The sequence below is a fragment of the Podarcis liolepis genome, assembly GCF_965112155.1.
Source record: "Podarcis liolepis genome assembly, chromosome: 8".
NCBI classification, from domain to species: Eukaryota; Metazoa; Chordata; class Lepidosauria; order Squamata; family Lacertidae; genus Podarcis; species Podarcis liolepis.
The window spans coordinates 2,040,041-2,064,658 of record NC_139560.1 but is presented as its reverse complement, the minus strand read 5'-3'; the positions used below and the strand labels follow the sequence as shown (position 1 = coordinate 2,064,658).

The 24,618-nt window shown below is 50.5% G+C and overlaps 2 protein-coding genes across 4 annotated transcripts in view; one reads left to right on the top strand and one right to left on the bottom strand.

The window, feature by feature from the left end:
* Positions 1-224: 224 nt before the first annotated feature.
* On the bottom strand, positions 225-14,884 carry LRRC14 (leucine rich repeat containing 14). Of its 2 annotated transcripts, none has more exons than XM_083516793.1 (4): positions 14,716-14,884; positions 6,791-7,145; positions 5,360-6,001; positions 225-1,642 (listed from the first exon to the last, which is right to left on the bottom strand). In XM_083516793.1, exons 2-4 carry the CDS (start codon positions 7,111-7,113, stop codon positions 1,072-1,074), a joined length of 1,536 nt encoding a protein of 511 aa, XP_083372919.1. In that variant the 5' UTR covers positions 7,114-7,145; positions 14,716-14,884; the 3' UTR covers positions 225-1,071. The 2 variants fall into 2 exon arrangements, with proteins under 2 accessions (XP_083372919.1, XP_083372918.1); XM_083516792.1 differs by lacking the exon at positions 14,716-14,884 and adding an exon at positions 13,881-14,404.
* Positions 14,885-14,984: 100 nt separating this feature from the next.
* The window catches only part of RECQL4 (RecQ like helicase 4), a 46,311-nt gene continuing 36,677 nt past the window's right edge, over positions 14,985-24,618 (top strand). Inside the window, exons 1-5 of one of the 2 annotated variants that reach the window (XM_083516506.1) lie at positions 14,985-15,110; positions 21,660-21,769; positions 21,880-21,913; positions 23,267-23,376; positions 23,984-24,127. In XM_083516506.1, coding sequence (XP_083372632.1) covers positions 21,686-21,769; positions 21,880-21,913; positions 23,267-23,376; positions 23,984-24,127 — 372 coding nt within the window. In that variant the 5' untranslated portion in view covers positions 14,985-15,110; positions 21,660-21,685. Of the gene's footprint in view, positions 15,111-20,073; positions 20,120-21,659; positions 21,770-21,879; positions 21,914-23,266; positions 23,377-23,983; positions 24,128-24,618 lie in introns of those variants that run through there. The other variant, XM_083516505.1, reaches the window with a different exon arrangement.

Genomic DNA, 24,618 nt, shown 5'->3' with positions numbered 1-24,618 from the left:
GATACGTCGGCAAAGGCTGCCAGCGAGATGCAAAAGCTGTTCAAAAAAAGACCCTGCCGCGGTACAATCCCCTTCTCACTTCAACGCCCACTTCTCCCCACAGCCAGAAGCCAGATGTTACTGGGCTTTCAGGAGAACTGTATCTAACCCACTGATGAGAACACTTCTCTTACTGCTTTTATGTGAGCTGAACCCTCTTCATAAGCAAACACCAGACACCTTGGTTGCTCTCAGGCAAATCATCTTTTATTTCAGGTCCCAAAGTTCTCTGTATATAATCTCACCTCCCCTTCCTTTGGCCCTTACAATATTTAGGCCTTATTCCAGGTTCTGGATTGACAAACTTCCCGCTCCTGTCAAGTCTTGAAAGGGACCAAATCATTTCAAAGGCACCCACCCCAATGACCTCTGGCAATCCCATCAAACACACAGAAGGAGAGGCGGTAATATCCACTTTGCTAAGCTCTAACTAAGATGTTACAAAATAGATGTTTGGGGGAGAAAAACAAAATCCAAAACCTAACCCCCGGTATTCTTACATGCACCAGAAAGGGCTCACGTGCTTCTGACCTGGCATTCACTGCTGGCCGTCTTATGTTAACAGAAATACCCATCCGCCACTCGCCACCACACCAGGGCAGTTTTCATCCGCTCCTCTCTCCTGGCCACCACTTGCCTGCCTGTTCCCTCCTTCCGTAGTCATTACAGCGCTGTTTCCACTGACTGGAAGGAATGCAAGGCTCGTCTGCCTGCCTGCCTGCCCCTTTAAGGTTGAGGGCAAGCAGGCAAAGGCAGCTGCATCCTTCTCCTGGCAGGAAGAAAGAGCAGAGCAAGACTATGGTGCCTCCAAACTCTCAGTCTCTGCCGGAAAGAGAGCAGAGACGGCCACTCAAGGTGCTGTCTGCAAGGCTCTCCCAGGTGGATCTTTCTGGCTGAGATGCACCAGGGCAGGTAAGGCAGTCAGCACTGGCCCACTGCAGTACGGTGCAAGACAGGGAGCGTTGGCAGGCAAGTGGCAGCAGGAGAGGACAAGCCCCATTCCTTGTCTCTTGGCAGGAGATGCGCGTGGGGCTATAAACTAAAGAAGTCCAGACTATTGTGGCGGCAGAGGTTCGTGGTCCAGGTGACGTCTGCCCGATTGGCGCTCAGCAGCATCTGCTGGAGTTCGTTGCTGACCCGGAAGAACTTCTCCTCGTCCACGTTGCCGTTGAGGAGGTTGGAGGAAGTGGGGGGCCACGGCAGGTCATCCCCATAGCAGTCTACCGGGTAGGGGTAGATGACCAGCTTCAAGTCCAAGAGGCCCACCGTCTTGTGAAGGAGGTTCTTCAGTCCTTTGGCCGAGATGGGGTTGCCAAACACGCCCAGGTAGCGGAGCCGCGAGCAGCGGCAGATGGCCGGCAGGAGGACGTTCAGGTGGGTGTCCATCATGCGGCACTCCATGATGTCCAGGTGCAGGAGGGTCGGGGCAGCCTCCATCAGCAGGCCTTGGAAAGGCTGCAGGAGGCAGTCGGAGAGGTTGTTCCCGCTGAGGTCCAGCTTCTTCAGGGCAGGGGTGTGGAGGCTTTGGGACAGGTAGGCCAGGTCGTTGGGCAGAAGGTAGCAGAAGGCCAGCTCCAGGCTCTCCAAAGGGCTTTGCAAGTCACTGTGGAGACAGGAAAAGGGCCACCGTTACACACTCTCAACACGCCCTCCAGCTAATTCAGCCCCTGATTACTTTCAAACATTTGAAGTATTTTTACTTGCAAACTAGCAACTTTTCTCTCTCTCCTTCCTTTTCTCCTTTTGTGTCCTGTCATATTAGACTGCAAGCCTGAGGACAGGAATTATTTTGTTATTTAGCATAATTACCTTAGGAGCCTTTTGACAAGAATTGGGGGGGTGGGATCTAGACCACTCACACCGTAGCCAGCCAGTTCCTTCTCTGAGTGTTGATCCTTCTTTACTTATCCAACTTACATACTGCTCTTTATGCAAGATCTCATGAGTGGGTTACGTAAACAAAACTTCAGCTTAGTAAATACAGTTCAACACTGAGAACAGTGTTAGAAACTGAGATATGAAAGCTAGGAGCTAAATGGCACCTTAAACCTAGGTTATGGGCACAACAATGGAATGTCTAGGCGCGCTTGTTGAATAACAAGAATACAAAGCTGAAAATGAATCAACTGCAGCTAAAATATTATGTTCATTAAAAATATTTGTATTAAAAATTCCTTAGTTTACAAAAATACATTTTTTTCAAGTTGCGTTTTCTACGTATCAATTTAATTTGTTGTGAGACATTACATATTATGTTCATTTTTCACATGGTCTGGTCCTTCCCCTGCCCACCCGCCTAATATTCTTCAGAGGGTCTCGTCTTCACAGAGTAGTTGGAAGAGGGGAGGCAGAAAAAGTCCTCCTTTTCTTCCACTCTGCAGTTTTACTCTGAAATCTTAGGCGCAGTACTCTGCGCAGAGCTCAGAAACTGCTCGCACTAATGAAATTCCCTGTCGCAAAATGCGCCTAGAACAATGGGAGTTTCGAACACTGACTGAGAAGTTCAGTTAATACCCAGAAAAACAGTCCAGGAAAAGGAGCTCCAGTGATCATTCATTCACACACCTCCCCACACAGGCTGCATAAACAGGTGTGCCTTCAAAGGATGTCAAATGTTATTAATGTGTGTGGAGAGTTTTTCCTTCCATACGGAGGGAGTTCCACAGCAGTAGCCAAAAGGCCACCACGGATGCGTAAGAGGAAGGTATCAGTGGATTTCATGCACTCCAAAGTCTGCAGAAGCACCAACTTCTCCCCCATCCCGAGAAAAAACTGTGAGTGGAGTGCTGGATGAGTGCCTGGTGGAGAAGAGGGAGACAACAGAAACCAGAGGGAGGCGAGAATGACATGGAGTATTCTGGAAAAGGGCTGAAATCCCTCTTTACACTGTGACTTTTTTTTTTGCGGGTTGGAACTTCTGATAGCTATAAATAAATGGCTTTATCTCAGCCACTGCTAATGACACAACTTGCAAACTTTTGGGTCCTGGAAACTGAGCCTTCTTTTAAAGAGGGACCAGCGTGCAGAACCAAGAATCCACACAAGCACGTGCGGGGCAAACTACAGGTATATTTGTGTTCTCTCTTTTTGAATTTTCACGTGTCGCGCCAAACCAGTCTTGAAACTGACGCTTCACCTCAAGAGGCTGCTTTCATGCCCCAAAGTGGAAGTTACAGGGATTACCAATGACTGAGGAGTGGCAGGCGAAGATGATGGGCTTTGCAGAATTGGCCAAAGTGACCTGCAGGATTCAAGTCCAGGACAATCAAAAATTTCAAAGGGACTGGAGTAAATTTATTGTATATTTGAATAATAATTGCAAAAATTAGCAGGACTAGTGACATAAATCCTACAGTGTGGATAATAGGTTAAAGAGCTAAACTGTGAGATAGGACTTGAAAGTGGAAAACCTGCTGAAGGGAGGGAAGCCACAGGCTTGGCAGAGCTGAAAGTAAATGTGTATGTTATTGTACTGTTGAAAATATTGTTTAAGGAGAAATATAATTAATTATTTTTTTTAAAAAAAGAGAGGCTGCTGCGCCATAGAGTCAGCAGCGTCAAGGAGGTGGAAAAGAAAAGCAGGGAAAGGCTGCAGCCCAGCAGCAGAGTGTCTGTTTTGTATGCAGAAGGCTCCAGGGCTCAATCCCCGGTATCTCCAGGTAGAACTGGGACTATGCCCTGCTTGAAATCCTGGAAAGCTGCTGCCAGTCAGTGTAAGGCAAAGTGATGCCCTTCAGTGGCTGCTAGACTCCCAAACTGCCCTGGCTGAGTTGATGGGTGCTGGGAGCTCAACACCACCTGCACAACACCAGGTTGTCTACCCTGGTATAGACAATACAGAGCAAGTTGGATGAGGGGTCTGGTTCAGGGAAAGACAGCTGCCTATCTTCATAATCAGTTTTAAATCGTGGTCTGCCTACTGGACTTCTGAATGCATGATCTGTAGAGTGGATGCTTAAAAACGGAACGAAGAGCCCTGCTGGATCAGGCCAAAGGTGGCCATCTAGGCCTGCATTCTGTACTCCCAGTGGCCTACCAGATGCCTGTGGGAAACCAGCAAGCAGGACTCAAAGAAAAGAGCACTCTCTACTCCTGTGACTTTCAGGAGCTGGTCTTCAGAAACATTGCTGCCTCCAACTACGGAAGCAGAGCATAGCCATCATGGCTGGTGGCCATTGATAGAAGAAGACTTTTGATTTGATATCCCACTTTTATCACTACCCTAAGGAGTCTCAAAGCGACTAACATTCTCCTTTCCCTTCCTCTCCCACAACAAACACGCTGTGAGGTGAGTGAGGCTGAGAGACTTCAGAGAAGTGTGACTAGCCCAAGGTCACCCAGCAGCTGCAGGTGGAGGAGCGGGGAATCGAACCCAGTTCACCAGATTACAAGTCCACTGCTCTTAACCACTACACCACACTGGCTCCCTCCTCCATGAATTTGTCTATTTGTCTTTTAGTAATAATAGTAATTTTATTATTGATGTGTTGCTCATCTGACTGGTTCACTCCAGTCATTCTGGGTGGCTCCAGAAAAATATAAAAACGCAGTAAAATATCAGACCTAAAACACTTCCCTGTACAGGGAAGCCAGCTAGGTTGGTGGCCATCACTGCCTCCTGGGGGATTGAGCTCCATACTCTCCTAACTATGCCCTGTGTGCCATGGACTCCTACGGAAAACATTATTGATTAATATACTTAAGGACAGTGATACATTTCCAAGCACAATTCAAAGTGTTGGTGCTGACCTTTAAAGCCCTAAACGGCCTCTGCCGAGTATACCTGAAGGAGCGTCTCCACCCCCATCATCTAGCCGGACACTGAGGTCCAGCTCTGAGGGCCTTCTGGCAGTTCCCTCTCTGCGAGAAGTGAGGTTGCAGGGAACCAGGCAGAGGGCCTTCTCGGTGGTGGCTCACACCCTGTGGAACGCTCTCCCATCAGATGTCAAGGAAATAAGCAACTATATGACATTTAGAAGATATCTGAAGGCAGCCCTGTTTAGGGAAGCTTTTAATGACTGATAATGTATTTTTAATCTTTTGTTGAAAGCTGCCCAGAGTAGCTGGGGAAACCCAGTCAGATGGGTGGGGTAGAAAAAAAAAATTATTATTATTAGGCTGTTACTGGAATTCTACCACTCCCTTTTCTCTCCTCATAGCTTTCCTTTCCTTTTTTGCTTTGTTCTTTTCTCTTTATTGTTGGTATTATTACTCGTGTGAAAACAGAAACCGATGCCAAACGACAACGATGCCCTGTGTGACAAAGTAGGGTATTAGCAGAAGCTCACACACACCCACAGCCCCCCTTTCAGCCACTTACCCTAGGAGCAACCTCAGCTTGCCGGACAGCCGGGAGGACCCCAGGTTCAGCTCCTTGAGGCATCTCAGTCGGCTCAGCTGGTTGGCAAAGTACTGCAGGCTCCCCTCCATGCCCACGGTGAGGCGCCTCACATCCACGTTGCTGTAGGGCAGCTTCAGGCTCGCCAGGTTGGTGAACTTGGTCAGGTGGGGGAGGACCACTCGCAAGCCGGAGAGGCCCAGGTTGTTGAACCTCAGGTCCACCTGCCGGACGCCGACCGGGTCCAGGAACTCCAGCAGCCCCACGGTGCTGGCGATGGACAGCTCCTCTGCCCGGAAGTCCCGGCACCTCAGCCGCAGGGCATTGTAGCTGTTGATCTGCAAGGCGTCCTTCAGGACTCCGTAGGAGGTGCTGTTCACAAAGAGGTCCACCCAAACATCCACGGAGACGGGAGGGAGGGCTGGGGGGCCCGGGGGTTTGCTGTAGGGGCTTTTTCTCCGCTTGGACGTCCGCCTCGTCCACTTGCCTTGCTGCTTGGAGATGTCCAGGCAAGCCTTTGCCAGCGTGACTGTCCGGGACCAGAGACTCATGCTCTCTGGGCCCTGCCCTTCGTCCTGGAGGCCAGTCATGTCGAGAATCTGCAGCCGCTGCTGCGGCCCTTTGCTGCCAGGGAGGCCAAACAAGAACAGCCATTAGGGCAACCCTAGTCCCGCCCCCCAGGTAGCTCTCCCTGCCCACACCCTTTAGGAGACGCCCAGGGGCCTAATAATAATAATAATAATAATAATAATAATAATAATAATAATAATAATAAAAATTATTTATACCCCACCCTCCCCAGCCAAGACCGGGCTCAGGGCGGCTAACAACCAATAATAAAAACTAGTTGATTAAAATACAATTTAAAAGATTAAGATACAACATTAAAACAATTAGGGAGCAATCTCTTCATAGGAGAAGAAAGGAAAAAGAGAGAGGGGGAGGGAATCAAACTGATTCTGAGCCAAAGGCCAGGTGGAACAACTCTGTCTTACAGGCCCTGCGGAAAGAGATCAGATCTCGCAGGGCCCTGGTCTCAAGAGACAGAGCGTTCCACCAGGCCAGGGCCAGTGTTGAGAATGTCCTGGCTCTGGTTGAGGCTAATCTAACTTCCTTAGGGCCCGGGACCTCTAGGGTGTTGCTATTTATGGACCTTGAGGCTCTCTGTGGGAGGCGGTCCCGTAGGTACAAGGGTCCTAGGCCGTGAAGGGCTTTAAAAGTCAAAACCAGCACCTTAAATCTGACCCTGTACTCCACTGGGAGCCAATGCAGCTGGAAAAGCACTGGGTGAATATGCTCCCATGGCAGAGACCCTGTGAGGAGCCTCGCTGCAGCATTCTGCACCCGCTGGAGTTTCTGGGACAGCTTCAAGGGCAGCCCAGCGTAGAGCGAATTACATAGACTATCACATACCTCTTACTGCCACGCCGGTTGTCCAGCAGCTTGATTAGGTATGTCACAACTCCCGAAATAACCATCTGGATGCAGTACTTGTTGGGCTTCTCCCGGATCAGGGCCCGTTCGCAGTGCTGGCATTTCCGCAGCAGCTTCTGGAAACTGAGGACTGGGAAGGGCCAGGTGTTCACGAGCAGCTGCAAGGACAGGGTCCTCTTGTCCATGAAGGCCGCTTTGAACAAGACGGGGTAGAGCTCCTTTGGGAGGAAGCCCAAGGCATCTTGCAGGCTATCAAAGTCAGCGACAACCTTCTGAGAGCAGAGGAACACCAGGGAGTTCATGGCAGCGACTGAGCAGAAGGCAAGCCAGAAAGCTGAGGAAAGAATAGCTTCTGTTAGATTTATTACTGAGTTTATTTTTATTTCATAAAACACACCGCTTGAACATACAAATTCCAAACATTCAGTGCATATTAAAAAGGCCTCCCTACACCTTTTACCTCTACAGAAGCACTGGCTGGGAAACTGACTTGTGCAAGGCTACTCAATGAGTTTCAAAAATGACGATGGATCTTGGGACTTCCATACTGCACCAGCTGTCACAATAATGAACACCCACCCCAGCTCCAACACTGTATCAGATTTGGACTGTATTTTTAAAAAATATTTATTAATTTTTTAACATTTCCAACACAACACTTCAAAGAAAGAAAAAACAAAAAAAGAAAAAACAATGCAAATACAATACAAAATCGCTACATAGACTAAAAAAACAAACAAAAACAAGCAAAAACAGTTTAAAAACACCTCAAACATTTTCAATATCTTATATTTCATTCACTTATTTCCAGCGACCTCCTCCCACCTCCCTTTTTGTATTCCACTTCTATTATTTGTTTCAGCAATTCCTTTCCATCTTACTCTGTTTTCTGTTCTATAATTATCTTAACACATTCTTGCCATACTTTTCCTTTAATTTTCTATTAATCTATCTATACCTAATTCCTTATGACATTTCTGCTAAAGCCATATAATTTCATTCCAACATTTTTCTAACATTCCTTAATTTTACAATATCTCTATAAATGGTCTTTAAGCTTTTTCCAATCTTCTTCCACCGACTCTTCTCCCTGGTCTCGGATCTTGCCAGTCATTTCCGCCAATTCCATATAGTCCTTTAATTTCATCTGCCATTGTCCAACGCTTCAATGTTTTCAAAAAGCAACCATTCTCTCAACCAGCAAAAAGCAGATAGTTCACAGCAAAATTTAAAGGTCTGGCAGGGCAGTCCTCCTCCTTCTTTGGCATCCATCAATATCTTAAGTTTTACTCGAGGCTTCCTGCCCTGCCAAACAACTCTAGGAGCATACCTCTGCCACCTCCTGAAACCCTCCATCCCATCCCGACGCTTGCAGTGTTTGAAACAAAAGCAACATCCCCAACAACACAGCAGCCCTCATCCCCACCACAGTAACTCGGCCCAACAGTGACAACTTCTGATTTGTCCATATTTCCAAATCCCCCTTCTCCTCAATCCAACAACCTTCACAGTTATCCTTAAGCAAATTCACATTTTTGGCCGTCATACTAACCCCCAAATACCTCTCTTTCTCAATCAATGTTAGTATCGCCTCCTGAAACTCTGTCAAGCTTTCCTTTTCCAATTCAGATAGGGCTCTGGTCCTCAAATTCATCCGTTCTTCTTTAAGTTCAATCATAACGAATGTCAACTTATGTTCATCAGGTTGTCTTTGTATGGATGGGACTCTCCTCTCCAGTTGTATTATTTTAGATTCAGCAGCAAGGGTTTTCCCCCGACTTCATCTGCAGTTTGCCATATTGAAGTAGATTCCTGTGTCAGTTTCTGAGTGGTTTCTGAATTAGTATTCACCTTTTGTCCCAAGTTATTTAAACTTTCTACAATTGAATCAATTTCAATATTTGCAACATCCAATTTCACATTTCTCGCATCTGTTTTCTTGTGGAGTTGTTCCAGCGAATCGTTTATTTTCAATAATGCAGCCACTAAGGCCTCTTCTGTCGACTTCCTCACTCACTCCTGCAGGGATATACAATCCAAAGCCTCCCCCCTCTTCTCCTGCTTCCAAGGGGGGTTTAATATTTTTTACTGATGAGGATTTAGTCCTTTACAATAGGCTTTCCAAGACTTTGGCTTGCAGCCTCTTTGCCTCAGTCTTATTTACAAAAAGGGGAGGTGGACTTCCTGTTTTGGACCTCCCCGTTTCAGTGCCAAATTAAGACGTTTTAAAGATCCAATTCTTCACTCTACTCATGGGTAGCTGCTTTAAGATCAAATTGTCCACAGGAAAAAGTCAGCGCTCTCCGGCAACAGCTATGCAGCTTCGCTCCGTGGAAGAAGCAGTCGATCCGAAGCACCGTGCTGCTCACCCCACATCGCTCCGGATCCCCGAAACCGGGTTTCCCCGCGAGTAGGGGAGGCGCAAAAGGTGCCCGCCGAATCCCACGTTCACAGGCTTCACCCGCCTGTGATTTTTAGTGGGTCTCCGCCTTCGCCGTGGCGGCCAGACCCGAATTTCCACGAGGCAAATTCCTCCCGATCAGAGGAATTCTGCCATTGCCGGTGGCGCCAACCCAGAAGTCCCTCAGATTTGGACTGCATGCAGTCTCCAGCCTTCACAGGGGTGAAGTGTGACAGTGTGCTCTCAGAGACTTATGGATCATGTGTGGTTTCCTGCTGTCTCTGGGGGAATTTTCCTCTGGTTAATGGCTGAGGGTCTTGCCTAGGCTCTCTTGTCCACTTTGGTTATGTACTTTTTGAGGTTATTATGACTTTTCTTATGTTTGTAATGATGTAATTTTTTACATGTTATAAACCACCATAAGCATTGTTTCGAGTTGGAAAAGATAAATTGATATATGCACGTCTTAGAAATAAGATGGCATTGGTCAACTACTCCCAAGTGTCTTCACCCCAACCACAGTCTCATCTTAGTGCTGTGTTACTTTGAGGGCAAAGAAACGGTTGGGTTGATCATTAGTGCAAAAATGGAAGAGTAAAAAAAGGATGACCCCCCCCAAAAAAAACACAGACTCGAGCCCACTAAAGAGCCATCTTTGTGGTTATGGTGGTGGTGAAGCCCACCTCTCCTCCAGCCAGCAGAGTTCCTTCAAGTGATAAGGGGGTCTACTTCAAGTAAGCAAACGGAATCAACCACATACTTGAGCCTGCTGTGGTCAATGTCATTTTTACACTTTGTCAATCAAGTGCTTGCATCTAGACACCGTAGTAGTAGTAGTAGTAGTAGTAGTAATAATAATAATAATAATAATAATAATAATAATTTATTATTTATACCCTGCCCAACTGGCTGGGTTTCCCCAGCCACTCTGGGTGGCTTCCAACGAAATATTAAAATACAGTAGTCCGTCAAACATTAAAAGCTTCCCTAAACAGGGCTGCCTTCAGATGTCTTCTAAAAATCTGGTAGTTTTTCTCTTTGACATCTGATGAGGGCGCGTTCCACAGGGCGGGTGCCACTACCAAGAAGGCCCTCTGCCTGGTTCCCTGTAACTTGGCTTCTTGCAGCGAGGGAACCGCCAGAGGCCCTCGGAGCTGGACCTCAGTGTCCGGGCAGAACGATGGGGGTGGAGACGCTCCTTCAGGTATACTGAACCAAGGCCGTTTAGGGCTTTAAAGGTCAGAACCAACACTTTGAATTGTGCTCAGAAATGTACTGTTATGAAGGTCAGAGACAAATGCAACCAAGATGCCTTCTTGTCAGATTATTATGGGCAAGTATGCCACCCAGAGATAAGCTGCTTTGAGGTTTGAGAGCTACCACTTTCATTGTACCAGAAGTTATGAATGATTCCTTGAAGGATGGGGTGGTTCAAGGGGTCTACAAATTATGGCTGGACTTGACATTACTTCCCCCTTCCAAATTTTTATGATTTTCCCCTTCTCAAGTGCCGTATTTTTCGCTCTATAACACGCACCCGACCATAACACGCACGTAGTTTTTAGAGGAGGAAAATCCCGTAGGCATGCCACCCGTAGGCATTCCCTCCATAACACGCACAGACATTTCCCCTTACTTTTAAGGAGGAAAAAAGTGAGTGTTATGGTGCAAAAATACGGTATATATGATCCATTATTTGAACTGATATAAATGGACTACTGACACTCTTGTTTTCTGGCACAAACATCAGACTATGGGGAAATGCTGATTTTTGGCTAGTAAGCGTCTTATGGCACCATCAAGACTAAAGGTTTTTGGAGCATGGCTAGGGATGTTGTGTTGAGAATAAGAACCATTGAGCTCAGAGGTGCTTTGTTAACTTCCATGCCATTAGGCTGCAGAGCAGAGGGTGAGGAGGGAAGCAGGATTGCCCCATCAGCACTGCTGAGAAACCACCTGCCTTCAGTAGTAGATAGGTAGCCGTGTTGGTCTGCCATAGTCAAAATAAAAAATTCCTTCCAGTAGCACCTTAAAGACCAACTAAGTTAGTTCTTGGTATGAGCTTTCGTGTATCTGAAGAAGTGTGCATGCACACGAAAGCTCATACCAAGAACTAACTTAGTTGGTCTTTAAGGTGCTACTGGAAGGAATTTTTTATTTCACCTGCCTTCAGAACTTCAGCCTGAAGCAACCATTCCACCTGGCTACCTGTTTCCATTCCAGCAGATCAATGACTGAAGCCTAAGTGCTTTTTCTTCCTCCTCTTCCCTTTTATGTCATGCCTGACAATAGGGACTATTTTGTTTTTTAGTGTAAGCATCGTGGAACAGTTTTTAACGAAGAACAGGGGGGAAAGGGTTTCTTAATAAACTTGAAAAACACACTGAACATTTTTTTCTTTAAAAAAATGATATCCAGCCAGCTGAAAGACAACCATTGGGTTTTAATTAGAAATGCAAACAATTTTACAAAAAAGTGTTACAATTTAAATTAGTAGCCTAAAGTAGGAATTCCATCAAGCAAAAGCACCCAGCCTCTGATCTGATTCCCTCCCCTCTTATTTCTAATTACTGGTATTTAGGCCGTTTTGTTGTTGTTGTTTTTTTGGGGGGGGAGAATGCTTTCGGTTTTTTCAGCAACCACAAATGCTGAAGACTAACAGAGTGAATCGAGTTCCACCCACTATATCCCTCCCCCAGCCTTGTTTTTAATTAACCTCCTCTACTTCCTACAATTGTAGAGTTAGAAGGGACCTAGCCGGCTAAATCAGTCTCAAACCCTTGGTGAGTTAGCTACTCCCCCTGGATGCAAAGATAGGGTTTGGTGGATTGAGAGGACAAAGCCAAGAGGGGCTCCAACAGTTAACAAAGCAGTTTCTGCACATTGAGCAGAGGGTTGTAAGGGGCGGTTGGGGGTCAGCCACCTGGGAGAGTAGACCATCTAGGAGAAGGCAAAAACCTCCGCTGCCTTGAGGGATATCTTTGGGAGAGAAAAAGGCTCAAGAGTAAACCCTACAAAAATCCAGAGTGGAGTCCCTAAGACGGTTGGATGGTGTCTTGTACGCCTCCATCCAGCAACTTTGCAGCCAAGCTGGTACCAAACGTAATGCTCTGCTTTCCTGTGGACCACATCAGCAAGGCTGAGAGAGGGGTCTTGTTTGGGTAGCCCAGGACCTCCATACTCACTGCCCAGGTTTGTGCCCGGGGGAGGAGACAACAATCTCTCAAAGGACCTGTTGATGGCATTTTACCATTGTACTGTGGAGAGTGTATTAACTTATGGTCTGTGTGTGTGGTTTGGGAGCTGCACGGTCAGGGGAAAAACAATGCTGTCCAGGGTTGTAAAGACTGAGGAGAATAACTGGGTGCACTCTTCCCCCCTTGGATCAAATCTATGCTTCCAGGTGCCATAAGAAAGCTGCAGAGATAGGGCAGGATAGTGCACACCCCAGAAATGATCTCTTTCAGCTTCTGCCTTCTGGAAGAAGGTACAGGGTTATAAAGACTAGGACTAGCCGCCTGAGAAACAGTTTCTACCCAAATGCAATTCTGGTTTTAAACGCAGTATAAGGAGTCTCTATAGGAGTATATTGTATTTTAAAATGGGGTTTCAGAGTTTTTAGGGGTTTTGAATGTCTTATGTAGATTTTTCAATTTCATTGTTCTGTATGGGGACAATAAAGATATTGTATCGTATCGTGCTGATAGTGCAGTGGATGCACACTCCATTTGGATATAGACAAGGGAGATCTAATCAGCATAGGTAACTGAAAAGGGGTAGCATGCTCAATCTCTTGAAATCACAAACTTGAAAGCTTTCATTATTCCCTCATTTGCCAAAAAGGAGGGGTCTATTGTTACAATTACCTGTAGGGAGTTTGTCAAATCTGGGACCTTCTGTCTGCCCTGAAGGCAAGAAGTGTTCCAGCTCCTTTTTTATATATACATAAAATAACCACTCTATTGACCTGAACAATAATCCAGTGTCAAATTTATTGTTCTTAATTAAGGTATTAGCATCAGTCATGCTGTTCCAGTTTCGGACAGTCCTGGATGACACTGAATATTTGGATTCATTCCAGGCTGGCTTCCAGCCTGGTTTCAGAATGGAAATCACCTTGGTCATGGTGGCAGATGATCTCTGGGAGATCAGAGTAAACCTGTTGGCAATCCAGGCTGTCTCAGCACCATGACAGAAAGGATTTCTCTCTCTCTCTTTTGCCTCTTCTAAGATAGTGCTCAACAGCTACATATATATGAATGCTTTTCGTGCCCCAATGGATTTGATATTGTGCATTCTTATTTTTATTTACTCATTACTATTACCTGCCCTTTGCCATAAGGTCCCAGTGTGGGTTATGGCATTGAAAGCAACACTGATAAGCAGTAAGGTACTAGAGTAACAATTGGATAAAAATGATAACAAAATGCAGAGAATGGTGTAAGATGTAAAGAACCAGTAGAAGGGGGGTGGAAGGAAGTCTTGAGGTTTAAAGAGCTTCAAAAGAAGACTTGCAAAATAGTAGAATCCCTTATCAGAAGTTCAAATGTTAGATTGTGCTTTGATTTTTGCATCCTTATTGTTTACTGCCTGTGAAAATTAATAAAAATTTATTTACAAAAAAGAAAGAAAGGAAAGCAACGTTGATAAAATGGTTTGATTTTCTACCTGTAGAAGCCATTTTGGCGTGCAACAGAGGAACATAGGGAGCTGCGGTAATCGAGATCGGGCCTTTTCTGCGCTTGTGTGATGCTCTCCCCACCCCGGGAGGCTCCCGGTTTGGGTGGACGGCTCTCCCGGGGACACCTTTAGGCGATCGGGCATTATTCCTCTCCTCCCGGGCCTCCGCTTGGTATTATGCAACGCGTGGGGCCTTTGCAACCGCGGGGTGGGGTTTATCGCTTTGTTCTTAGGCTACGTGTTCCTGCGTTTCGGGGACCGCAAGCCGATCTGCGACGGTCGGTCGACCGGCGGCAGCTGCGACACCGGATCGGACCCGCTTCTCTTCCAGGCACCGGTGTCCCGTCGGGAGGAGGCCTCCTCTCTCTCCCTCCCTCCCTCCCTCCCTGCCAGCCCGGCCTGGCGATGCCGCGGGGGCCGCCCGCTTCCAAGGCAGAGGAGAGGCGCCTCGGCAGGGAGGGAGGAGGAGACGGAGCTCGATTCTCCCGGCCGAGAAGGAGCCCGACTGTGAGGGGAATCCGATCCGGAGGGGGGGGCTGCCCCTCCCCCCCCCCGCTCCGTGGGCCTCAGGGGCGGAAACCGGCGCCCCCACCCCGGCCATTTTTGAAGCAAGGCGATGCCTTTAAGGCGAGGCCGGGCCTTTCTTTTGTTGCGCGGCTCCCCCGCCTCCGTTTGCCGCCACGCCCCTCCCCCCACCGCCGCATTCCTGTCACGGAGGACCCCTCCCGTCGCCATGGCAACGACATCCCCCTCAGCGACCCCCCCCTCCCCAGAACCGGGCTCTCTCTCTCTCTCAATTCCCGTAGTAGGCCTCGGGTCTTACCGGGCCCCCGCGACCACTCCTCGCTCCTTCTCTCGGCGACGCTCCGCTCTCCCCTCAGGCCATCCCGAGGCGGCCCCGAGACCCTCCTGCGCGCGCGCACCGCCGGCCGTCCCCTTCGCAGCCGCCGTAGCGCCGCGAGGACGTGGTGCGCAGGCGCGGACGGGGCGCCGCCGCCGCCTCCTCGCCCTCCTCTCTCTTCCCTCCCCCCCTCCCACGGGGTTGCCAAGGAGACCAGCGGCCTGCCTTCCTTTCTTCCCTGACACCCCAGAGGCTCCTCCTGATTGGGGCGCGGCAGGCGCCGCCCCTCGAGCGGGAGAACCGTCGCCGATTGGTCGGCGCGGCGGGCGCGCGGGAAGAAGGGAATCGCCTCAGAGCGCGGCGGGAAGGAGGCCGAGGTAACGGAGAGCGGCCGGACACCAGGGTCCCTTCCAGTGTCCTGAGGAGGAGGTGCCCGGACGCCTGGGTCCCTTTCAGTAACCTGAGAGGGGGGTGCCCGGACGCCTGGGTCCCTTTCAGTGTCCTGAGGAGGGGGTGCCCGGACGCCTGGGTCCCTTTCAGTGTCCTGAGGAGGGGGTGCCCGGACGCCTGGGTCCCTTTCAGTATCCTGAGGAGGGGGTGCCCGGACGCCTGGGTCCCTTCCAGTGTCCTGAGGAGGGGGTGCCCGGACGCCTGGGTCCCTTCCAGTGTCCTGAGGAGGGGGCGCCCGGACGCCTGGGTCCCTTCCAGTGTCCTGAGGAGGGCGCGCCCGGACGCCTGGGTCCCTTCCAGTGTCCTGAGGAGGGGGTGCCCGGACGCCTGGGTCCCTTCCAGTAACCTGAGGAGGGGGTGCCCGGACGCCTGGGTCCCTTCCAGTATCCTGAGGAGGGGGTGCCCGGACGCCTGGGTCCCTTCCAGTACCCTGAGGAGGGGGTGCCCAGACGCCTGGGTCCCTTCCAGTACCCTGAGGAGGGGGTGCCCGGACGCCTGGGTCCCTTCCAGTATCCTGAGGAGGGGGTGCCCGGACGCCTGGGTCCCTTCCAGTACCCTGAGGAGGGGGTGCCCGGATGCCTGGGTCCCTTCCAGGGTCCTGAGGAGGGGGTGCCCGGACGCCTGGGTCCCTTCCAGTGTCCTGAGGAGGGGGTGCCCGGACGCCTGGGTCCCTTCCAGTGTCCTGAGGAGGGGGTGCCCGGACGCCTGGGTCCCTTCCAGTGTCCTGAGGAGGGGGTGCCCGGACGCCTGGGTCCCTTCCAGTACCCTGAGGAGGGGGTGCCCGGACGCCTGGGTCCCTTCCAGTATCCTGAGGAGGGGGTGCCCGGACGCTTGGGTCCCTTCCAGGATCCTGAGGAGGGGGTGCCCGGACGCCTGGGTCCCTTTCAGGGTCCTGAGGAGGGGGTGCCCGGACGCCTGGGTCCCTTTCAGTATCCTGAGGAGGGGGTGCCCGGACGCCTGGGTCCCTTCCAGTGTCCTGAGGAGGGGGTGCCCGGACGCCTGGGTCCCTTCCAGGATCCTGAGGAGGGGGTGCCCGGACGCCTGGGTCCCTTTCAGTGTCCTGAGGAGGGGGTGCCCGGACGCCTGGGTCTCTTTCAGTGTCCTGAGGAGGGGGTGCCCGGACGCCTGGGTCCCTTCCAGTGTCCTGAGGAGGGGGTGCCCGGACGCCTGGGTCCCTTCCAGTGTCCTGAGGAGGGGGCGCCCGGACGCCTGGGTCCCTTCCAGTGTCCTGAGGAGGGCGCGCCCGGACGCCTGGGTCCCTTCCAGTGTCCTGAGGAGGGGGTGCCCGGACGCCTGGGTCCCTTTCAGTAACCTGAGGAGGGGGTGCCCGGACGCCTGGGTCCCTTCCAGTATCCTGAGGAGGGGGTGCCCGGACGCCTGGGTCCCTTCCAGTACCCTGAGGAGGGGGTGCCCAGACGCCTGGGTCCCTTCCAGTACCCTGAGGAGGGGGTGCCCGGACGCCTGGGTCCCTTCCAGTATCCTGAGGAGGGGGTGCCCGGACGCCTGGGTCCCTTCCAGTACCCTGAGGAGGGGGTGCCCGGATGCCTGGGTCCCTTCCAGTGTCCTGAGGAGGGGGTGCCCGGACGCCTGGGTCCCTTTCAGTAACCTGAGGAGGGGGTGCCCGGACGCCTGGGTCCCTTCCAGTATCCTGAGGAGGGGGTGCCCGGACGCCTGGGTCCCTTCCAGTACCCTGAGGAGGGGGTGCCCAGACGCCTGGGTCCCTTCCAGTACCCTGAGGAGGGGGTGCCCGGACGCCTGGGTCCCTTCCAGTATCCTGAGGAGGGGGTGCCCGGACGCCTGGGTCCCTTCCAGTACCCTGAGGAGGGGGTGCCCGGATGCCTGGGTCCCTTCCAGGGTCCTGAGGAGGGGGTGCCCGGACGCCTGGGTCCCTTCCAGTGTCCTGAGGAGGGGGTGCCCGGACGCCTGGGTCCCTTCCAGTGTCCTGAGGAGGGGGTGCCCGGACGCCTGGGTCCCTTCCAGTACCCTGAGGAGGGGGTGCCCGGACGCCTGGGTCCCTTCCAGTATCCTGAGGAGGGGGTGCCCGGACGCTTGGGTCCCTTCCAGTACCCTGAGGAGGGGGTGCCTGGACGCCTGGGTCCCTTTCAGGGTCCTGAGGAGGGGGTGCCCGGACGCCTGGGTCCCTTCCAGTACCCCGAGGAGGGGGTGCCTGGACGCCTGGGTCCCTTCCAGTATCCTGAGGAGGGGGTGCCCGGACGCCTGGGTCCCTTTCAGTATCCTGAGGAGGGGGTGCCCGGACGCCTGGGTCCCTTCCAGTGTCCTGAGGAGGGGGTGCCCGGACGCCTGGGTCCCTTCCAGGATCCTGAGGAGGGGGTGCCCGGACGCCTGGGTCCCTTTCAGTGTCCTGAGGAGGGGGTGCCCGGACGCCTGGGTCTCTTTCAGTGTCCTGAGGAGGGGGCGCCCGGACGCCTGGGTCCCTTCCAGTGTCCTGAGGAGGGGGCGCCCGGACGCCTGGGTCCCTTCCAGTGTCCTGAGGAGGGGGCGCCCGGACGCCTGGGTCCCTTCCAGTGTCCTGAGGAGGGGGTGCCCGGACGCCTGGGTCCCTTCCAGTGTCCTGAGGAGGGGGTGCCCGGACGCCTGGGTCCCTTCCAGTGTCCTGAGGAGGGGGTGCCCGGACGCCTGGGTCCCTTCCAGTATCCTGAGGAGGGGGTGCCCGGACGCCTGGGTCCCTTTCAGTATCCTGAGGAGGGGGTGCCCGGACGCCTGGGTCCCTTTCAGTATCCTGAGGAGGGGGTGCCCGGACGCCTGGGTCCCTTCCAGTGTCCTGAGGAGGGGGTGCCCGGACGCCTGGGTCCCTTCCAGTGTCCTGAAGAGGGGGTGCCCGGACGCCTGGGTCCCTTTCAGTATCCTGAGGAGGGGGTGCCCGGACGCCTGGGTCCCTTCCAGGGTCCTGAGGAGGGGGTGCCCGGACGCCTGGGTCCCTTCCAGTGTCCTGAGGAGGGGGTGCCCGGACGCCTGGGTCCCTTCCAGTATCCTGAGGAGGGGGTGCCCGGACGCTTGGGTCCCTTCCAGTACCCTGAGGAGGGGGTGCCCGGACGCCTGGGTCCCTTCCAGTATCCTGAGGAGGGGGTGCCCGGACGCTTGGGTCCCTTCCAGTGTCCTGAGGAGGGGGTGCCCGGACGCCTGGGTCCCTTCCAGTATCCTGAGGAGGGGGTGCCCGGACGCCTGGGTCCCTTCCAGTGTCCTGAGGAGGGGGTGCCCGGACGCCTGGGTCCCTTCCAGTGTCCTGAGGAGGGGGTGCCCGGACGCCTGGGTCCCTTTCAGTATCCTGAGGAGGGGGTGCCCGGACGCCTGGGTCCCTTTCAGTATCCTGAGGAGGGGGTGCCCGGACGCCTGGGTCCCTTCCAGTGTCCTGAGGAGGGGGTGCCCAGACGCCTGGGTCCCTTCCAGTGTCCTGAGGAGGGGGTGCCCGGACGCCTGGGTCCCTTTCAGTATCCTGAGGAGGGGGTGCCCGGACGCCTGGGTCCCTTCCAGTGTCCTGAGGAGGGGGTGCCCGGACGCCTGGGTCCCTTCCAGTGTCCTGAGGAGGGGGTGCCCGGACGCCTGGGTCCCTTCCAGTGTCCTGAGGAGGGGGTGCCCGGACGCCTGGGTCCCTTCCAGTGTCCTGAGGAGGGGGTGCCCGGACGCCTGGGTCCCTTCCAGACTCCTGAGGAGGGGGTGCCCGGACGCCTGGGTCCCTTTCAGTGTCCTGAGGAGGGGGTGCCCGGACGCCTGGATCCCTTCCAGTGTCCTGAGGAGGAGGTGCCCGGACACCAGGGTCCCTTTCAGTGTCCTGAGGAGGGGGTGCCCGGACGCCTGGGTCCCTTTCAGGGTCCTGAGGAGGGGGTGCCCGGACGCCTGGGTCCCTTCCAGGGTCCTGAGGAGGGGGTGCCTGGACGCCTGGGTTCCTTCCAGCCTTGGGAGGGGGAGGGATCCCCGAATGCCTGGGTCCCTTCCAGTGTCCTGAGGAGGGGGTGCCCGGACGCCTGGGTCCCTTTCAGTGTCCTGGGGAGGGGGTGCCCGGACGCCTGGGTCCCTTCCAGCCTTGGGAGGGGGAGGGATCCCCGGATGCCTGGGTCCCTTTCAGAGCCCCTCTTCGGGGCAGGGGTCTCCTGCTTATCTTTTTCATGTACAGGGATGGCTGCCACAGTGTTGTGTTTCATGGTGGGGGGCGGGGGAAGCCCAATGGGAACTTGATCATGGCACCCTTAGTGGGTCCAGCTAAGAATCCCAAAATCTATATATAATAATAATTTATTATTTGTACCCTGCCCATCTGGCTGGGTTTCCCCAGCCACTCTGGGCGGCTTCCAACAAAACACTAAAATACAATATTAAACATTAAAAGCTTCCCTAAAGAGGGCTGCCTTCAGATGTCTTCTAAAAGTCTGGTAGTTATTTTTCTCTTTGACATCTGGTGGGAGGGAGTTCCACAGGGCGGGTGCCACCACTGAGGAGGTTCTGGTTCCCTCTGCCTGGTTCCCTGTAACTTGGCTTCTCACAGGGAGGGAACTGCCAGAAGGCCATCGGCGCTGGACCTCAGTGTCCGGGCAGAATGATGGGGGTGGAGACGCTCCTTCAGGTATGCTGGACCGAGGCCATTTAGGGCTTTCAAGGTCAGCACCAACACTTTGAATTGTGCTTGGAAACGTACTGGGAGCCAATGTAGGTCTTTCAAGACCAGTGTTATGTGGTCTTGGCAGCCGCCCCCAGTCACCAGTCTAGCTGCCGCATTCTGGATTAATTGCAGTTTCCGGGTCACCTTCAAAGGTAGCCCCACGTAGAGCGCATTGCAGTAGTCCAAGCAGGAGATAACCAGAACATGCACCACTCTGGCAAGACAGTCTTTGGACAGGGAGGGTCTCATCCTGCATACATAGATGGAGCTGGTAAACAGCTACCCTGGACACAGAATTGACCTGCGCCTCCATGGATGGCTGTGAGTCCAAAATGACCCCCAGGCTGCGCACCTGGTCCTTCAGGGGCACAGTTACCCCATTCAGGACCAGGGAGTCCTCCACACCTGCCCGCCTTCTGTATCACATGTGGTGGCAGTGTAAAGAAATCAAGTTGTTCTGGGAGGATATCCATTCCGAGTTGGGAAAAATGCTAAAAATATACTTTAGCAAAAAACAGAAGCTTTACTAGGAATCACAGATTTGGATATTCCTAAAAAAGCAGAACTTTTTCTCTATGCTACAGTTGCAGCAAGAATACTCATGCGACAAATTGGAAAAGTGATAAAGCCCCTTCTAGATCAGAGTGGATCCAAAAAATGACCGAATATGCAGAATTAGACCATTTATCAGAAAGAATAAAAAATAAATCAAAGGAAGTATTCACCACAAAACGGGAAGTCTTTAAAATTTATTTGAAAAATAGTAATGGCAGTTTGAAGTCTGTAGCAGCATTTGAATAACTTCAAGTAGGAATTTTAAATCTAATGGAAAACCTAGGATAGAATAAATAACATTAAACCCAAAATATGCTATAATATGGCAGTGAATAATGGATGAGAAATAGAAGCAAGGAGTAAACAGGAAGTCAGCTATATAGGAAAAAGTCATTTTATGTTAAATGTATTGTGAGCACTATTCAATATATTGTTGTTTTTTATTTTTTTCTGTCTTAGTTGTTAGCAGGTAATGGATATTTGTTTATCTTCGTATTTCTTTTTTGTATGTGGTGTATTAAAATGAAATAAAAATATATATTTTTAAAAAAAGAATCCCAAAAGAGTTAAGTTCCCTCAGAACTTCCTCTGACTTAGTTCACATGTGATGCAGGCATGTGAGAGACTTCAATGTGTGCCAGAGTATACTTTGGCAGAGAAGTAATGTGCATTCTCTTTCCTTTCAGATTATAGTGTTATAAGAAAAAACTGCTCCTTTCCCCTTATGGGGTATCTAAGAGCCCGTATAGAGTCCTTATGTAGGTTCTCTATCTGTAGGAGAAAATAATAATAATCAAATTTATATGCCACCATATAAATGGTCCCAGGGCAGTTCACAACAGAAAAACACAAAATGAGAATACAAAATACATAGTAAAAGAAACACATTTTAAAAGCCTTAAATCAGCCAAACACGCCTAGTTGAAGAGGTGTTTTAATAAGATGTATTAAAAACATACAGGTAATTACAATAAGAACAGCACAGCACCAGCCATTTCCTTAAAGCATCCCGTTCCGAAAAGCTTGTTGAAACTAGAATGTCTTCACCTGCTGGATGAAGGACAGTAAGAAGGGAGTCAGTCTATCTTCTCTAATGTCATCTATATTGATTACACTGTAATAATAATAATAATAATAATAATAATTTATGAACAATATTAAATCTGAAAGTTGCATTCTCCAATTATGAATTGCCTGCTGTGTAACATATTCTGGACTTGCAGTGTGGCCTCCTGCCTGCTACCAACCCAGCTCTGAAGGGTTCTTTTGGAACATATTAACCTAAAACCTCTGTCTTCTCGTGCAGTTTTTGGAAGCCTGTCTTGGGGAGCGATGGACAGATGTAGCAAGGTGAAACGCCTGCTGAAAAACTGGGAGGTTTTGTTTTTTCAGGAGCACCAGAGGAAACCTGGAAAGGTATTTGGAACACTGTAGACTAGGATGGACATTTGAGTTATTGCTGACAGCACGTCTGTAGCCATTCACATTTCTAAAATTATCCTGACAAATTTGCACCTGTTTTCTAGGCTGATGTTGCAACGGCTCCTGAAGAGGTCAGACGTAAGTGTGACTTTTCTCCATAGCATATTTGTTTTTGTGTACTGCAGTAGTGGAAGGGATGTTAATCAAGGGGACAGCTTTTATTTTTGGAATAATTTAGATCAGCTGGCAAGTCCCCAGAGTCACGTGTATGCTTCCCAGTTCCCTATGGTGGTAAGGAGCGCCTAGAACTCTAAAACCCTGTAACTCCTCCTAATTAAAACACAAAAATTCAACTAGCAGAATAATTGCCACTGCTCATTTTAAGAACACATTGTCTTAAGGTAGGAAGAGTTGGTTGGTTCAGGGCAACCTCTCTATTCCAGCACCTTTCCCCTGCAAATGCCTCAATAGGAAGCGTTGCAAAAGAGAAGATAAATGAAGTTAAACAGTAGTATACAAACATTATAAAAGACAAGGTAGCATTGCAAATCTAAAGTATTGATGCAGAGCTGAGAAACCCTAATTGAATAACAAATACTGTTAGGGATCTGAGGTGAGGCACGTATGTAGCAGAAGTTGCCCCCAGTTTCATTTACCACACAGAGGCAGATCCAAAATAGTTTACTGCTTTAGAAGATTAGGTTCAGTAAAACAGTTCCAGACATTGATATATAGACATATAGTTTGTAAGCTTTGCAGATACAGATATAAAGTATTCCTGTTGCTCCAGAAATTCAAGATGTAACACAGGCTCCGATTCGCAGACAGAGTGACCCCAACACTCAGGCAAGACCCCAAACACAGACAACACAAGACCCCAAAACACTGAGATGATGTGCCTTAATCACTTATATGGTCAGCACTGGGCCATTGCCATCTAAATATATTTTATTTGTGTAGGGGTTTTCAGTGTACAAAATGCTTTTCCATTTACCTAATATGCTTTTCCAGGAGCTGTGAAATTTGACCCCTTATAACACATGGAAACATGATTACAGAAAGGTCCTGTGGCTGGCTGCCTTAACGAGATTCAGGCCAACAGTCCATCTTTAGAGTGTTGTCATTCCTGATTGGCAGCAGCTCTGTGGAGCCATGGCCTGTCAGATGGGGGGTGGGGGTGGCTTTGTTCATTGAAGCTCTCCATCTCTCCATCTCAGTCCCTTGCAACATTTACTGTGGTTTCGTTCAGCTCAAGCTGCAGGCCTCAATGCCTAACCCAGTGGGTGAATTTCTAAACATATACTATCAGAACAAGACCTCCCTACAGACGGGCTCTTCTCAAATCATTATCTATTGTAGAACCATCACACCTGAATATTACTACTACCTGAGGGAGAGTGTGTATGCTGGGTTTGATAGACCCCAGAGTTGATTTGGGCAGGTAATTCCCCGTCAGCTTAGAAGTCATTCTGAACTGCTATTTGTGCACAGAACTGTACAAAGAGTACAAGGCACTGAAAGAAACCAAAGGACAGCAAGGCCTCCTTGGATCTGAAGCCATCTGCCAGAAAGAAATTCAGGAGCTGCCAGTAACAGAACAGGTAACAAAGGAGCTTTGTGTTTTACAGTTGTGATGTTGTCTGTGGACACTGACTTTGCAGGGGAAAGGCTTGAGCCCATGTTTGTTATTATCAGATCAAAAACCCCTGCAGCCTGTTAACACCCCCATCTCCATTTTTGTCACCTACAGTCTCTAAATGTGAACCAGATGAAGCTGTGTTGGGGCTGAACTGTTTTCAGAAGGCAATAAAGTGTTAGTGTGGTGTAGTGGTTAGAGGCCTGGACCACGTCTTGGGAGAGCAGGGTTCAAATTCCCACTAGGTGGGCTTGGGCCAGTCACTGACTCTCAGACTGACCCACCTCACATGGTTGTGGGGACTAAGTAGGGAGAACTATGAATACCACCTTGAGCTCCTTAGAGGAAAAGTGGGATATAAATGTAATAAAAGTATAAATAGTTGGAGAATGATAGCAGTTACACGGAAAACGAACTACAATATAGATATGTAAACTTAACTATTAAACGTAACTCTGCACAGAGGAACGATTTGCAAGTAAAATTCACAAAAATTAGTTTTGCATGCCATAATGACCTTCTAAAACTTCCACCAGTATTTTCCCAACCCCTCCCCTCGTCTCTGTTCCAAGGTACCTGAGTCAGATTGCTGGGGTGCGCACCTGAATCGAGGAAATATGGCTCCTAAACTGACCCCGCAGGATCAAGAGACACTGCAGGCTTCTGTAAAGTATTTTGGCATGAAGTTGAAATGCAACTTGGGATCAGCTATTAAGGTTTGTGTGATTGGTGAGTGACTAATTCTAGCCTTGAGCCCAGGCTGAGTGCAGGGACAGGGCAGCTTCTGAAGGCTGAAGATCCTTGAGGAAACAAAAGGACTAACTCCATTTAATCTATGCCTGCCATACGATCTAGTCTTTGCACTTCCTTCCATTTCAATGATGTCTGCAAACTTGATGAGCACCTTGAACCAGACAAAGGGATAAGGCTGTTTGGAAAGTCTGAGCTCATTTCCCTTACCTAAATAATTACTTATCTGTATAATTTGACCTTGCAGACGCATGAACACACATTTCTGAATACTAAGTGAGATTTTGTCTGCTCTCGCTCGGTGTCCAAGGTTTTTCTCAGCTCTGGTGTTTGATCTCCTTTAACTGGAAACCCCATGGAAGGAACCTGAGACTTGTTATGTGGTTCAAAACTTGCTGAGGAAGAGCCAGCCATTTAGCAAAGATTTCCAGTAGGGAAGGGAAAGATGTCTGTTGTG